The sequence below is a fragment of the Neodiprion lecontei genome, chromosome 1, assembly GCF_021901455.1.
Source record: "Neodiprion lecontei isolate iyNeoLeco1 chromosome 1, iyNeoLeco1.1, whole genome shotgun sequence".
Lineage (NCBI taxonomy): Eukaryota > Metazoa > Arthropoda > Insecta > Hymenoptera > Diprionidae > Neodiprion > Neodiprion lecontei.
Window position 1 is genome coordinate 9,729,324 of NC_060260.1, and position 16,154 is coordinate 9,745,477.

At 36.9% G+C, this 16,154-nt stretch overlaps 2 protein-coding genes across 4 annotated transcripts in view; one reads left to right on the forward strand and one right to left on the reverse strand.

The window, feature by feature from the left end:
* Nucleotides 1-16,154, reverse strand: part of LOC107219260 (glutamate receptor ionotropic, delta-2-like) — a 23,649-nt gene continuing 7,495 nt past the window's right edge. For 2 of the 3 annotated variants that reach the window (XM_015657429.2, XM_046729908.1), the window contains exons 2-9: nucleotides 12,345-12,541; nucleotides 11,101-11,285; nucleotides 10,611-11,003; nucleotides 6,976-7,143; nucleotides 6,198-6,424; nucleotides 5,666-5,868; nucleotides 5,208-5,473; nucleotides 1-3,099 (exon numbers count right to left, since the gene is read on the reverse strand). In XM_015657429.2, coding sequence (XP_015512915.2) covers nucleotides 2,478-3,099; nucleotides 5,208-5,473; nucleotides 5,666-5,868; nucleotides 6,198-6,424; nucleotides 6,976-7,143; nucleotides 10,611-11,003; nucleotides 11,101-11,285; nucleotides 12,345-12,541 — 2,261 coding nt within the window. In that variant the 3' untranslated portion in view covers nucleotides 1-2,477. The remainder of the gene's footprint in view (nucleotides 3,100-5,207; nucleotides 5,474-5,665; nucleotides 5,869-6,197; nucleotides 6,425-6,975; nucleotides 7,144-10,610; nucleotides 11,004-11,100; nucleotides 11,286-12,344; nucleotides 12,542-16,154) is intronic. The other variant, XM_046729907.1, reaches the window with a different exon arrangement.
* The window catches only part of LOC107219264 (acyl-CoA Delta-9 desaturase), a 27,469-nt gene continuing 20,303 nt past the window's right edge, over nucleotides 8,989-16,154 (forward strand). Inside the window, exon 1 of the mRNA XM_046729915.1 lies at nucleotides 8,989-9,116. The gene's annotated coding sequence lies outside the window, so the exon portion shown is untranslated. The remainder of the gene's footprint in view (nucleotides 9,117-16,154) is intronic.

Here is a 16,154-nt window from a genome sequence, read left to right on the forward strand (position 1 = left end):
TAATAATTAATGGCATGAGGGTTGATTCTATGGAAATCAATTCGACAGCGTAAATTCTCTACAAAAATATTGTTCTACGTACGTATTGCAGTTCTACAGAAGAAAAATCTAGATTTGCTATGGAAATAATTCTGCATGATTTATTTGACATGAGAATTGTTACAGAGAATAATTTTATGGAGAATATTTTTCTACGCAATTTATTTCCACACAACGTTTTACTACAGAATTTTTTAAAATTGAAAAATTTATCTTCATATTCCTTCTGTGAAATTGGCACCCCATTTTCGGTAATATTGATTTTTGAGTAGTTCAGGAATTACCTCAGATTAATGGAGTTTATCGTAATTTTGAATAACAATTTCAGCTGATCAGGGTTCGAGGAATCATTTTCAAAACATGGAGTGTCAACTTCAGGATGTGCTCAATTTTAGAAAGCTTCATTTGCTTAGAATATTCTGGAAATTACTCAAACAGTTCTATAGTTCTATACCTGTGATATTATAGTTCTATGCCGTACTTTGGACGTTGAGAATTGGAAAAAAAAGAATTAAATAAAAACAGCGGCTCCTTATTTTCGGTAAATCACTAATTTTTTGCGCGTTTTTTTCAATGCGAACGAAAGAAAAGTTGTATAAGATTCCGAAAAACACAAAGTTTTGAAGTGACGTTTTTCAAGAGTTCATAAGTTTTGCTTAGAGTTCTGGATATGTTTTCAGGACTTCCAACTATGATTTGCACGACCTTATTTTTCATTCAAAAAGAATTTATAAATTGTCGAAACATTTAGCTTACGGTTGGATCGAGACGATTCATTTGACGTTCCATTAAAACTATTATTAGAACCGCCCGAAGTGCTGAGAATAAATTGATTCCTATCATGTTCAATATTTCATTTCTCATGGAATCGAAGCGCCTTCTCAACGTTATAGGACTTGCAAAAAAGAAGCGGTTTTGTAAAAATCAATTGGTAGACAAGAAAACTGTAATTTTTTTTTCAGGTTTTTTTTCTTTGCCACTTATAAAAGGATCTAATCGTCGAAAAAGTACTTCAGTTATGTAGGTATGTCACTGAATGTAGAAAATAGTAAATCGTAGACTATGTTTCTATATCTGTAAAGTTTGCAGACATTTCTAAATTCTATCAATCGATTACAACCGATTTGTAGATAGGATCATTTTAAAAATTTATGCACGAAAAATCTGAGATTAATTCTCAACAACATCATCGCAACTTTTATTATGATTATCTTAACTTTCACACCATCGATAAATCAGTGTTGAAAATTTTACCTCGTGGCATTTGTCAAAAACATACTAATAGAGCTATTTGCACTTATGAAAATTCGTTAATTTCAAAAGTAATTTTACAAAGTTAGCGGAGTTACTCAATTCTCCAAACGAAAAATTTCCACTCATCGTTACAAACATGGTGTTATCAAAATCTATCATATGTATCGATCGATAAGAAGTTCAACCTGTGTTTGATTGTTAGAATATTTGAACGATGGGACTGCCTTCATAGGACAATAAGTTTAATAACTGCGAGTTACTAATTAAATCGTATTTTCAAAATAAAGTTTGAAATCTAAATGCAACGCGTATCTCTTTGCATACGGGCCTCTGAACTTGTACAAAGAATGGCAGAGGTGGAGCGGATTTGATCGACGTTTACCGGACTTGGCCACAATTCTTTGCAGGTACACCAAATTGCTTAAAATCGATGCAACGATTAGAAATAAAAATGTAAACAACAAAGAAGCAAGTCATTTACAATACCGTGTCTACTTTAGAGGAGAAGAAGGCTTTTTTCGTGACTGCAAATGCATCCCCAATGTTTCTCGACCCGAGGTGACGAAAAGCGGTAGTTTCTTTGCGAAAATGCGAGTCATGGTTGAAATAAAATGTTGACGACCGATTATATCGTATATTGTCGAGATATAAGCATCGATTCTTTAAGTGATGTTATAGTCTGGTAAGCGCGTACGCTGATTGCGAATTATATGTAATTCTTATTGTCTCGAATAAACCATAATTTTAGAGTCTATTTTATGCATTCAGAGATATTTAATTTTCACAAAGTTGCGTTCACCTAAGAAGATATTGTGAAATATAAATTTTACTGTATCAAAGTTTGTGCAAGATTTTCTGATCGTTGTTACAAGTCTGATAAATTTTTAATTTTTTATATTTCTTTTACACGTAGAAGCATACTTTTTCATCGTTGTAAAATAACTAATCGTAAGCAAACTGAATCGTGCGCGCTAGGAGCAGATCCTTTCAAAAGAACCTCCCAATAAATTTTTGGTTACTCCGAATCCGTATCCGATGTCAGAATTGTTCCATTCAAAATCGGGCCCCCGTCCCCATTTTGAGTTATCAACGTTCGAGGTCCACAAACGAATGTTCCAAGCAGGAGTACTTAAAATCCGGACGTACCAGAGCGATTCTGATATCAGATTTTGATTCACGAGTCATTAAACGTGGAAGGGAATAATAGGTTCCGGATTCTCGTTACTGCCGGAAACCTGATCGTCCACAGGGGACAATGCAACGTTGCTCCGTCTTCTTGGCGATGATAATTTTAGGCCTGAAAAATCTGACGATCCGACGATACCCGGAGTCGGGAATAACCCGCGGCTCCGAAGTCTCCCTGCGATGGAAAAATCGCCCCCGGCGCTTGTTCCCTGTAAACCGATTCTCGGTGATCCGACAGCAGCACTCGAAGTGAAAACACGTCGCCCAAGTTCCTGGGAGAGCACGTTTTCCGAATCCTCAAGGTAATCTTCCTTGACCTTCTTCCGAGAGGTCGATACCGCGTCGTTCGCTTGGCCGTGGCCGTGGCCGTGACCTTCTCGCCGGTGAACGTGGATCGCTCGGGTGAGTTTTTCTCGAACCGATTTTCGCTGGCTCCAAACTCGTTCGAAAATTCCTAGAGCAAGGGCAGTCATCACCCCGGTAACGAGGATGACAAATGCGGAGTAAACGTCGGCCAGACGAGCGCTGTGGAAGGTTGTCGGGGCCTCGCACTGCGGCATTCTCGGCAGCATCCTCTCGCTTATTCGGCTCAACACTCCGACCTCGCTAATTCGCATTATGCTGCAAAATTAGTTTCGAAATATACAGGAGTTTGAGCGAATTCTAAGTTCTATTCAAGCGTGACTTAGGTCCGAATATTTTTGTATACGTACACCGAGAGAAATTTTTAATTCCGGTTACCGCTTTCATTTTTTACCACAATCGAAAAATGTAGTTCTAGGTACAAAATGAAAATCAGTTTTCTAGCTGTTACCGGAAAGTCTAGTATCCGTTACCATTCTTTCTCATTGGGATCACTGTTGCTATATTTTCTTGTAACTGTTGCGAAAATTTAATGCTTGTGCAACAATAAATTGATGTTAAAGCCTTGTTTAACTAAAGAAAGTGAAGTAAACCGAACAAACTGATTTTGCGTTGCAATTACCAAAAAAGGATCGAGAACAGCGCAAAATGGTTACGCGTACCTCGTTTTTTGTAATTCCAACAATATTCAAACAATTTTTTTAACGATACCTGGTTTACTGAACTTTTCTGGTTACTATGACAAATGAAACTTTTCTCAGTGTAAAGTGGATGTCTATAGAGAAAGGGCGGATTTTCGTAGATTGCTTACTATTGCTAATTGTAAATTTTGCATGATTATTTCGGGATAAGATTCTTCTATACTTAGAATGAATTCCGAGACTGTTTGTTATTAATTCACTGATTTACGTGCAATAAACCAAACGCTGGTAGTTTCGTTTCTTTTTGTTTTTTTTTTTTTTTTTTTGCCATTGCAGCTAAACCCACTATAATACCTGATTTTTGTATCATACTTTTTTCGTAGTGGTCAGTAGGACACGCAGCTTTTACTTGAAACGTTTTTTTTTCTAAAATAGATATAAAAAAAATTTAATAATGGTACGTTTTCAATTTCTAATAATCTTCAGCGGCCAAACGTGGGCCAAATCCTTTTTATTTTTACCGTACATTCGAAAAATGTACTAAAAAATAATTGAATGGAATTTTTTCTATTGCGAATTGCACAAAAATTATAGTTTATGCAACAGATTGGAAACAATATAGTTATGACTTCACCCATGCTAAAATCTTCCAGCAAAAACACTGAAAGTCAATTTTGCCTGTAGCAATCGCATCAGTTACTTCGAACAAATTATTAAAAATGTGTCACAACTATTTCGATCTACTGTAAGAAATGTACTTATCAACATTTGAAATGAAAATTTAAAACAAAGGCTCGTCACGCTTGAATAAAACCAGAGTACATTTCAACCAACAATGAACCAGCAAGCGCGCATTGTGATCTCGTGCGTATTACAAAATTTATAATCTGATAGTATAGAAAAATGATTCCGATATGTCAACTTGTCGGAGACTGATAAAGACGGTGTATTTGAAGCCGATATTTTACTACGCGTTGACCATAAGTTAACGAATGTAAGCTAGGTCATCGATTTACAGTCAATAGTGTAAAAGTAGTAACTGCAGATTGACTTTTTGTCAGTAAAAAAAAAAAAAAACAAATCAAGCAAAACCATAAAGTTGCAAGAATTACAACGTTTTATTATCCTGTATCACATTCATTGTGCCCAGTTCTATACGAAACCCAAATTTTGTTTCGGCGTTATCTTGTTCTTGACATTTTTGCGGGCATTCGTTGAAATACGATTGACCCAGTTTCGACTGTTGGATTATTGACAGTCGTTACGAGATCTCTGGAAAGTAGTCACCGATTTGCCCACTTGTTGCCATCTCCAGCAATAACACAGATCATTTTCATTTGTCGGCATTACGCCGGCCTTAATTCGTCAAAGGCTAATCGACATTTCGACAAGTTTACTATCCGGATTTGTATAAATTTTCATCAAACGCTTGCGTTAGACAGAAATAATGCACGGTACAATCTTAGAAGTCCGATTCGTGCGAGACAAGTTTTTCAAAGTTGATAAAATCGTTTACTTTTTCAACACCGAGGCTGTATAGTTGAATGCTATATTCAAAATTATGATTATTGGTAGCACTCAGAAATTCTCAAGAAATACATTCAACTGACAACGATTGGCGGACTAAGAGCTTCGTAGACGGTTTTGATGACGTGAAAGAAGTCGATGAAGTGGCACCTAGAGTGAAGCGCATACTCGCGGATAATTCGCGTGCTATTCGCTCACCTATGAGTGATGATCTTCTTGTAGGGACAGGTGTGGGCCATTGGTAAAGCGACGACTGTGAAGGTCTGGGGAATTACAAGCTCCTTGAGGGAGCATCGATTGTGAAGAAGAGTCGTGCGGAGAGCCCGCCGAGCCAATCTTGCACTTACGAAAAATCCGTAACCACCTTTCGCAGCTTTTTGCAGACCGGAAGTGGTGTCTACCCCAGCCTCGCGACCATTGAAAGCCTTGATGTACAGCTCACGCAGATTACTGTCGTTTGCATTCTGTTTAAGCAGAGACATCGATTCAATGGACTCAACGGGTTTGCAGCCAATGGAAAGCCAAAATTATATCCCACAGTTTCGGTTGAAATACTCAATTATCTTATCGAGGAAGATGACAAATTCTTTAACCGATGCAGCATAAAATTTCGGGTCTCCACGGAATTTTAGATCTGTGTCAAACGCAAGTCTCACCCGTATATACTCGTCGTCGTTTCCACTGTACCCGAGTTTGTAGTTGTTGAAAAGAAGGTCCGCCAATGACTTGATTCCCACAGCTTGTACCGAAAGTATTGACGTGATGAAACCGGCGTACGCGTTGTAAATAACGAGTGCAAATATCAGGCAGCTTAAAAGCGCTATCTTTCCAGATGGACTTCGGGGACTCCAAGGTGACCCTGTAAATAGTCCGTGATTTCTGTGCAGGATGTGTTTTTTGGTGCGTGCGAGTTGGTTTGCTTTGGCAAGCACGTAGAGTTAATTTGCTTTCTAGCACCGGATTGTTAAAATTATACCTGAAATCTGTACGTTAAAATGCTTGGGATCAGGAGAAGACGGTCAAAACAGCGTTTCAAATCATAAGAATTCACTTGAACACGTGGTGTTCAATAATGGCTGACTCAGGTGTCTAAAGTTTGAGAAAGGAACTCAACTCGTCCAATTTCCAAATTGCCTACTGTCTATGACCATACGCGTATTGGTATAAAAGTGCAAATTTGGAGCGAACCTTGCATGCACATGATGCCGATGCACCATAATCCGGCTTCACCCAACCCAGTATGGTTTTCCGTTTCGTCGCTGAGAGCGAGTTTCCCTGCGTAATTTATTGCCGTCATTGCTAGCACCATTAGAATGCAGGTAACAGCGACGCATCCTAGCAGTCGATTGTTGAACGGTTGTAAAAAGATATCTCTCATGGAACCAGATTCCGGGGGATGGAAGTAAATGTTTCTCCTGCAAAACGTTAGTTATGCAGAGTGGACAAGTCACATGAAATGCGACAGGGAGTTCAAATCTTTGATAGTAAGATCAGTCATCCTTGACAATTAACGATTACTAGTCATTTATTGAATTTTTACTATCTAAGACAGCCTAAAGTAACTTTGAACTATCTACATTTTACTCGACTACTTATAAAAAAAAAAATGGTCGAATTCACCAAACATGGAAAAAGAAATGTTTTGTTCATTAAAGTAAATGTGGTTTCACTGGATAACACAAGTTGTCGTTATAGCTATTTTTTTGTTGAATCAAATATGAATAACTCTTTCATTGAATCGGAAAAAAAAACATTTAGTTCGCCATATTTGGTAGATTCAGCAAATCCTTTCTTTGTATGGACATTACTCCTGATGCACAGTTTCATATTTTCAGCATACGAAGGTAATTCGGAGAAAGTGAATCAATTATCTCCGCCATGTTGTAAGACAACCTTAGACTTCGCGATCGTTCAAATGCTTGCCTTGCGGAAATGACAGTCATAACGTTTCACAGAATATACAAACATTGACTGAATGATGGGATGCGTGAAGCTCATGCCTCGCTGACGTTCGTCGTTCACGTTTATGTTTCCCAGTCCTATGTCAACGACTCCAGAAACGACATCGCCAAGAAGATGACTCCAAGCTTTGTTCACCACGGTTCCAAGTTTATCATGGGGCACCAGCTCTATGCTAATTATAATTGATCAATTAGTCGGAATCGGGGCTGAGTGAAGTGATTTCATAAATGCGCAATTCCACTAAAAATTTGAACGTGTACATTTTTTTCCCTCTATTTTGGCATTTTTCAAAATTGCAACAAAAATATTACCTCAATTTCCATTCGAAACTGTAGAATACGTATTTTTTCAGTATGGAATATATATTTTCTCGTTTTCATTAATTGAGAAAGTGATTGAAAGTGGTCTTTGGAAAGCGATTAGCTATTTAGACTAGTCGGAATCCAGTGAAAATCAACGATTGAAATTTTTTTTTGGTCGTAGATTTCAAATCTGAACACGAGGTTTCAAAATTCAAAACTGCGTTCTACGTAGTAAGTGGAATTGCCCAATTGTATTTAAAATAGAAAATCGAAAATGCTTGTAAAATATCATTTAAATAGACAAATGTAAACGCGTTCCGAAATTCTATTTTAAACGAAAAATGTAAAACGTGTATTCAAATTGAGTTGTAAAATGGAAAATTCGGTATTGTATACTATAACTAATGTACTTTCTAATAATTGAGATACGCATTGTTACGCTTATCGATTTATTTCGACAAGCAACTGAAGTCTTTCAAATTATATTCTGTCCTTGACATGTCTCGGGTTGGGCATATAAACATTACACTTGTGACGATGTGTATATTTTGATAGACGAAAGTAAGAACCGAAGTTCGGACGGATCAGCGGATCAGCGGATCAGCAAATCGGCAAATTAGTTGGCCTACGACTTTAGAAGGAGAGAGTTGTGTATGGAGGTGTCAGGAAATCATAAAGTGTGTGAAATTAACTCAAATCCTGATCAGGTAACAAATTCAATAAATAACGACGAACTGAAACAATAAAGAAAGTCACACCATTCTAAAATTATAAATACGACACATGAAACACTCTCCCTTCAAATTCTTCGAATAATTGTTCCGCTCGATTTTATCCATATACACTTTTACCGTCCGTTTTTATGTTATTGTTACTATTTTGTTTTATTCTTACTCGACTATTGTCTCTTACATCTTTTAACTTATGCACCTGTGCCGTCCATTTATATTTTTTAAACTATCAAACCAAGTTTGTTGGGTTGCGACGTGCAGGGACTATAAATTGGGTATTCTGTACTATTAAATTATAGTTGACTTATTAAACCAAAACGACCTAAATAAATGCATAATTTTCTCTTTGATCGTCAACAACTTTTTCTCGTAATTGTCTATTTATTTCCCTTTCTTTTATATTTGACTTGTAATCAATAAACCAAAATTCATTACACACTTGACAGACGGTTTTTCAATTATGAAGAGCAGCAATTTTGAAGCTACTTGAAACATCTAGCTAGTCGTCGTTATTAAAGATATATTGCAATCACTTCAATCACACACTGTTTTCAAAGCTCTCATCTACTTGGAACGAGTGGTCTTCATGCATGCAGTATAGTCAAGATATTTATCAAATCCCTGCTAAATGAAGTGATAAATAGACTATCTTTGAGTTCAAAATTACGTGAAGAGCTGAGAATTTTAACATCATACATAGTATTAAAGTCCGGATGTTCGGATGTTCAGAAAGTAACGTCACAATTTTTTTTTCTCCTGACGTCATCGATCTATATCTAACAGACGAAAATCAGCTAGCCGAATTCCTCAGTCTGGAAACAACCGCGCGGTAGAGCGGACGTATGAGAATCGCGCTCCGCAGATTTCGAGTCGCAGATTTCGAGTAACGGGTTGTATACCTCCTGGATCCTGCGCTCCGGCTGCGCTTCCTGGTGCAACTTGACTTCCAGGACAAGCGCTCCGTGGTTCCTGCGCTCCAGGTCTGCTACCTGGAGAAACTCAACTTCAGGGACGAGGGCTCCGTAGTTTCTGCGCTCAAGATCTACTACTTGGTGAAACTCGACTTCGAGGATTAACGCTCCGTAGTTCTGCCTGTTCAGGTTATTCACCAGGTGAGTCGTAACTTCCAGAACTAGTGCTCCATAGTTTTAGATGTTCAGGTCCTTTACCTGGTGAGTCTTAACTCCCAGGAATAATACCTCGTATTTCCTGCGCTCCAAATCCTTTACCTGGTGGATCTCGACTTCCAAGACTATCGCCTCGTAGTTCTGGCTGTCCACGTCGTTCACCAGGTGAGTCATAACTTCCAAGACTAGCACTCCGTAGTTTCTGGGTTCCAGGTCCTCTACCTAGTGGATCTTGACGACCAGGACTAGCGCTTCAGGTTCTCTACGTGGTGGGTCTTGAAGTCCAGGATTAGCGCTCGGTAGGTTCGGTATTCCAGATCCTTTACGTCGTGGGCTTTGACATCCTCGACTAGCACTCCGTAAATTGGACACACTAGGTTAATTTTCCAACTAATTTTAGCAATATTTCCTCTCAGTACTTTCGACTTGATCAATGAGTTCTCACACGATTGTTTTATCTCAAAAATGCAGCCTTCAATCGGAAAATAAACGCGAATAATATTTTCGATGGATAGTGACGTATTACTCTTCATTACATGTCTAACGGCATAAGGTCACAGCGTCATCTGACGACCTTTTGTTGCTGAAGAAGACAAGAGAGCTTATTTTTTTTTTGATCGTATCTAGACTCAAAACGTGAAACAATGGTCAGAAACGTCGACAATTAATAATAGTTTAATCAAGAGACAAAGTTATGGACCGATAGATACGACCTTCTGCCACTGATTCGATCATAAAATCCTACGTCGATTAATTCCATAAGGCCGTAACGACCAAAAATAATTCTTACCGCTTTTTCTAGGCTGAAGTATAAATCAATCAACCAAAAACAAAAGGTCGTATAGGACACAGATAGGATCTTTTGCTCCTGATGAAAATTGAAAAAAATTATCCACCACAATAATTGCTTAAGGGCGCGACTACCAAAAATTATTATTGTTATTTCTCTCACTTCGATAATCAACAATTTGAATAATCCACTTTCAGAAAATCGACATCCTCGCTGTATAACTTTATTAGTTTCAATTTTTTATGCGTTTCATTTAAGCGTTTTTAGTCTTTAAAGCGTTTCCAAAAAAAAAAAAAATACCACACTGAGAAGAAATTCATTTGTTACAGTAACTAGAAAAATTCAGTAAAACGGGTATCGTTAAAAAAACTGTTCGACTATTGTTATAGTCAAGGATTGAGCGATAACCGGAACTAAAAAATTTCTCTCAGTGTACGATACATGGGAGCACAGTTATCAGGTAGCCAGTTATATTATACTAGTTTACGAAAATCTGTTAAACCACTGACAACAAGGCTCATCCAATCCCGCAAACGAGCACAACAATCATCCATACTCGCTGTACCGATGATTTTAACGCTAGAGCGAATTATTTTTCAGCACTCAACAGTGGCTCAACGTAGGTGCAAAGTTCCTTCACACGTGTGAGGGTATCGAAGGAAGTAAGTACCCAACGCAGTCTTAGGTACCTGGCATTAATGCCGCTGACAACGAAAGCCATGATGTCCAAGAGGGGCAGGATGTCGTCCATCTCTTCCTCGTCAATGTTATCGGGCTGTACTTCGCTGCTGGAGTTCAAAATTCCAACGAGTAACGGAAAGCCGTGAAAATTGTTTCTCAGCTCTACGCTGACCGGTAGCCTGAGCGTGTAGGTGCCGGGATTCCACCATCCCAGAGGGTCGATTACAAGGCTCGAATTCTCCGAGTTTCTTATCTTGTAGACGTGGCACAAGTAGAAAGAAACCGTCTTATTTTCCTGGACAACATAATCCAGGTTGTACGTTGAATTTTCGCGGTTTTTAATACGCCGCATTTTTGGCGCTCGATAGTCTTTCGCATATCTTTGCAGTCCAGTGCACGTCCTGTGCAAATATTACAAAAATTTACATTGGGACGAGAAGTGGATGAGAAATTTTATTTATTTTTTTTTTCATTGGCACAATATTTACTATCAATTACCTGTTCAGATATTGATTTGTCACGTTTAGAGCCTGGGATGTAGAGAGAGGTGAAGTCGCGACAATAAGGTCGCTGTCGATACCGATGTTGAGAATACGGAGAAGGGTGTCGATTATTGCGTCGTTGCGTTTTGTTGCCACTATCAGCCATGAGATGTAGTAATTGAAGAGTTGCTTCTGCGAGGCCTGAGTTGCAATGTAACGTTATATCAAATTTTACAATCATTTATTCGCACTCTCGTGTATAATCGCCAGCAACATTCTAGGAACCAATGTTGCGTGCTGTCTGGAGTTTCTAATTTAAGCGATATACGCAACTATTTTGACAATTTACATACGACATTAAGCAGCATTCACAATGAGTGCAAATTGCGAAACGTAGGTACGTAGTATTAAATTAGTAAAGATATGTCATTTTAGATAGATAATCGGTATATTTTGAAGAACCTGGCCTTATCTGTAGAAAATTAAAACGAGATTTCAAATTTGGTGGTAATATGAATTTGCAACTTCAGCAAGTCGACATTGGCGTTAATTCTAAAATTATGACAGTTACAGGTAGACGTGTAATATTCTGCAACGTATAATTTTGCAAAACATTTGTCTCCGGACAATTATTTTGGTGTCTTTACTGTCTTGCTTTGAAAAGTTGCGATGGAAAAAAGAAAATTTTGCATACATTCCACACTCGGTTTGTAAAATCGCTGTCAATATTGTCGATGAAAACTATCTTATGGCTTACGAAAAGTTAGTGACATTTCGAGTAAGAAACAATTGGAATTTTTTTTTTTTTTTTGTAAAAACTTTAGTATCTCGAAATAGTACACGAATGAATATTTTCGTATGAAAATAGTCTTGAAAGAAAGGTTACTTTTTCGAAATTATATCTCATCGTTCGCGAAATGTGAATTATCGTCTCTGTGACGTCTAAAATGTATCACTAAACAAAAAAATTGGTAAATATTTTTCTCAATACAGCCTTGATACGAGGTTCTTTTCCCAGACCTACCGCTATAAATTTCCAAGGTTACACGTATGAGGTAAAAGTTACGAACTAGTTTCATAGATATTAGTCACGTATGATGTAAGTCTTGCCCCTCGTTAAAAAAAAAAAAAAAAAATAGGTCGATGAAATTTCAGATCGTAACTAATGCTAATCAATTAAATTTTCGTATGTCTTGATCTAAAAGCGTGTAAATTTTTTTATTTAACAATATGAATATATGAAAAGGTAATATTTATTACCAACAGCAGGATATTGTCGGGCGATGTCAGGTTTAGCCCGTCCGTAAAAATTACCGTCCCAACGCGGTGTCTTCGGATCAAAAATACTTGCGGCAAAATATCTGTGAGGTGTTCGTCGAGCGTTGTATGTATCGATATTTTCATCCCCTTCTCGCTGCAGCAGGACATCAATGACCGGGCATAAAGTCGCTGACATTCTGTTTGCACGAATAAAAAATTTTTCAGTATATTAAAATCTTCTACATATAATCATGGAATTTTGAAAATCTTTACGTTTTCCAAAAGAATGGCGGTTTTTTCTTTAAAAAAAAAAAACGCAATAAAATAATGGCTGTTTGGAAGAATCATAGAAAAAAAATGTAGCAAAATCCGAGAGGATCACAGTCACGGATTCATACACTTGAAATGAAGTACTGAAGTATGAAGTACTGAAACGAAACCATAAAAGTAGTATTTTTCGTAGCATTTGTCAACCCGTTAAAACCAATTCGATTATTGGAACTACCATCAAGTATGATTAAAATCTTTCGTCGTTGAAATTCTCGTTTTTCAAAAATGGTTCCGTTATTTTTGATGAACTTGTTTCTTGTTGCATGATTTTTTTCGTTTTATAGCAATTTGTACAATATTTTCTATAAACATCGAAGGAACTGTGTTGGAGTCTTTGCATAGGACTAGTTTTATACATTTTTTCCGATAAAACTATACGGTAAAAATAAAACAGGGCATAGCAATTTTTAACGCTCAGTATTTGACCAGTCGTGTAAATTTTGTATTGTTTCCCCTTATCGTCTCCGAGATTATCGCGAGAGTTTGTCCGAAATTGTAAGCTTGAATTTCTTTCGACAGAAGCATATTACGTTCAAAGAGCTGAATGAATATTCATGTAAAATTCAGATTTTTTTCACTCAGCCTTTTCGAAACCATTGCGAGAAATTTTGAAATTTTGAAATTTTTTATTTTTCTAACTAACTATACGTTCAAGAAATAAAATGGAACATGATAAAATCCTGTTCTTCGGATACTAAAGGACCGAAAACGTAAAGATTCATTGGAATATGAAAAAGTAATTTTCGACCGAAACCTATACTTTTCTTACACCACCATAGGTGATGGGAAGTAAAAATACCGCAGTAAAAAATGTGAATTCTGATACCTAATCAATGTCGAAATAGTTACACGCCCAAATTGCCGATCGAATATCTTGACCTTACGTCTCGTTAAGTAAATCCACGTAAGCAAAGCACCATTAATTTTACTATCAGGAGTATCAACGTCTTCGATATTTCGGTGTAAGAGAATGAACATGCATAAATTTCAATAACAAAAGCTAAGATATCAACAATTTCAGTAGAAGTTTTACGTTCCGAATGTTTAAAATCTTTCAACTACGTTGTTTTCGCTTAGATTTTAAGATTTTCGTCTTATTTTATTGATCATATAGAATTTAAAAGATCGTCTGGATAAAAATTTCGCAGTTATCTTCGGAGCAGATCAAAATAAGTTAATAAAATTTCTGTAACATTTTACAGATAGTTTCTGGGGATCTGGTCAGCAAGTAAAATTAGGCCAAAACATCAGAATCGCATAAAAACAGATAAAATTTCAAACTCTTTGAACGTTTCAATTATAAAACCTCTTTTCAAATTGGCAATATATATCATGGCTGGTTTATCCGAATGTGCTCACATTCACTTCCATTACGTATCAGGCACATCTTTTCACTATTATTATTGCAATGAACATATCTGGATATTTTTCAAGTTTTTACCAGTCGAGACAAAATATTATGGAATTTATTGGGTTTGTTTTGGGTAAGTTTCAGGAGATAAAAATACAACTTATCATAGCAGAAGCAGAACTGAATTGCAAAATGAGATGCCTTCGCTGTGCCCTAAATATATACGTCATCTAACGGGAGCAGAAAATTACCGTGAGGCGTCAAAGGTTTATAAGCAAAAAATGAGCCGATAGATGATGTGACATCACATTCTAAGAGCCATTTCAGCGTCTAATAATTTGAGGAGAGGAAATCATGGTTCGAATCATTACAACTGAAACTACAAAGGAATAATTCCTGTGGAACTTTTTATAATCGATGTTGTGATCCCGTAGAATTATACAAAAATTTACGAATCACATTGTCCTCAGTTTATATCAGTTTCTCACCCACAGTCTACGACTTTAAGACTTTGGTTATCGCAGTTACCAAAATACTTTCGTCTGGGAACGACGAGCGCTCGAGGCGATGCTTATTGGCCACCCGCCATATCCGTAATAACTTATAATTCAATTTGAATGGAACACCGACAACTTGCCCTTGCAATGTGTGAAAATCTGTTTTCGTTTTCTACGTTGTTCGAATTCTAGTATTCCTCTTTAATCAACCTTTCGGAATGTATTTCGGAGCTTTTAGGTAAAAACGAAAGGCGAAATCTTCTAAATAAATCATAATAATTTTACGACAAATATCTTAGCATACGCAGAACTTAACTCTTACAGAAACTGTTTCCAATAGGATATTCCATAAAATGATACAGGCCTCTAACAATAAGTTTATACCTAATTAAGTTGTTTTCTCGCCGGCGTAAGCCTCGGGGAGGTGCAACAGCTAGCCATTGTTGTATTTTCATCACATCCGCCACAATTGACGCCCATGGCAAATCTTTGTACCGCAATCGGTTGAAATTGAAGAGAACGAACCCTTGAGGTGTGTCGACATCTACCGATTCCTTTCCAGTGTAAGAGTTTAATGACAATCGCAGTAATTGCCGAAGCGATTAATGGGTGATAATTTTCATCGTACTTGAAACCAAATCAGTGATTATTTGTTAACCGTAAAAATATTAACTGCTGACAAAAATTCGTCAAAATGAAAGTGTGCGGACGTGCAATCGATGCCGCATAATTCAAACGTTTCTCAATAAATAATTACTAATTATAAACTTGAGATTATACCGGGTTCTATTCGAATCACGCCTACGAATAAGCCTGAAAGGCGTTAATCAGCGGCTAACGTAAGCAGCGCTAATATGCTAACTCATGAATGTTATTTCGCCTGTATCTTACTTGTACAACTTTGGAAATGGTCAGCCTATGATAATTAACTTGCAAATCACAATCAACGGTCTCGTTTACCTTAATTTCTGCCTTACGCCTTATTTTCCTTGAGTACTTCAACAAATAATCACAGCTCTGTAAACTTTTTTTCCGAGAAACTGGTAAACGAACGATTTGGTGAATTAGCATTGTGTTTTGGCATTTTTTTCCACCACGTTACAATTTCGGTATATTTCAATTGAAAAATGACGTTTTTTTACAAAAATTGCACTTTTCGACTCGTATTATCTCTCAAACCTATTCATAAAGTATCGTGAATAAAAATTGTAACATTTTTTATGACCCATGTGACAAGGATATTTTCAATTGATTCAAACAACAGCTTCAGTAGTATACTTTGACATTAGAACCAAAATATTTAACCCCAAGTCGTATTCAAATAACCAACAAAAGTTGGAAACACATGAAACTCATTCATTTAGCAATTTCTAGAAAAAACATTTTGCACGGTTGCGATATTACAATTTTTCAACAACAAGATATCTTTGAACGTACATTTTTGACAGAGAAATAAAACTGAATGAACAAGCCAAAAAATTCTAACACCAAACTCACCGACCATTGATTAGTAGAAAAACAAGTCCCTAATCACATGAATTGATGTCATTTAACACTTTAAATTCCTCGGAAAGTGATTCCAGTGATTTTATGTGCATCGTGTTTTTGCAACGTACAATTAATATGAATTGT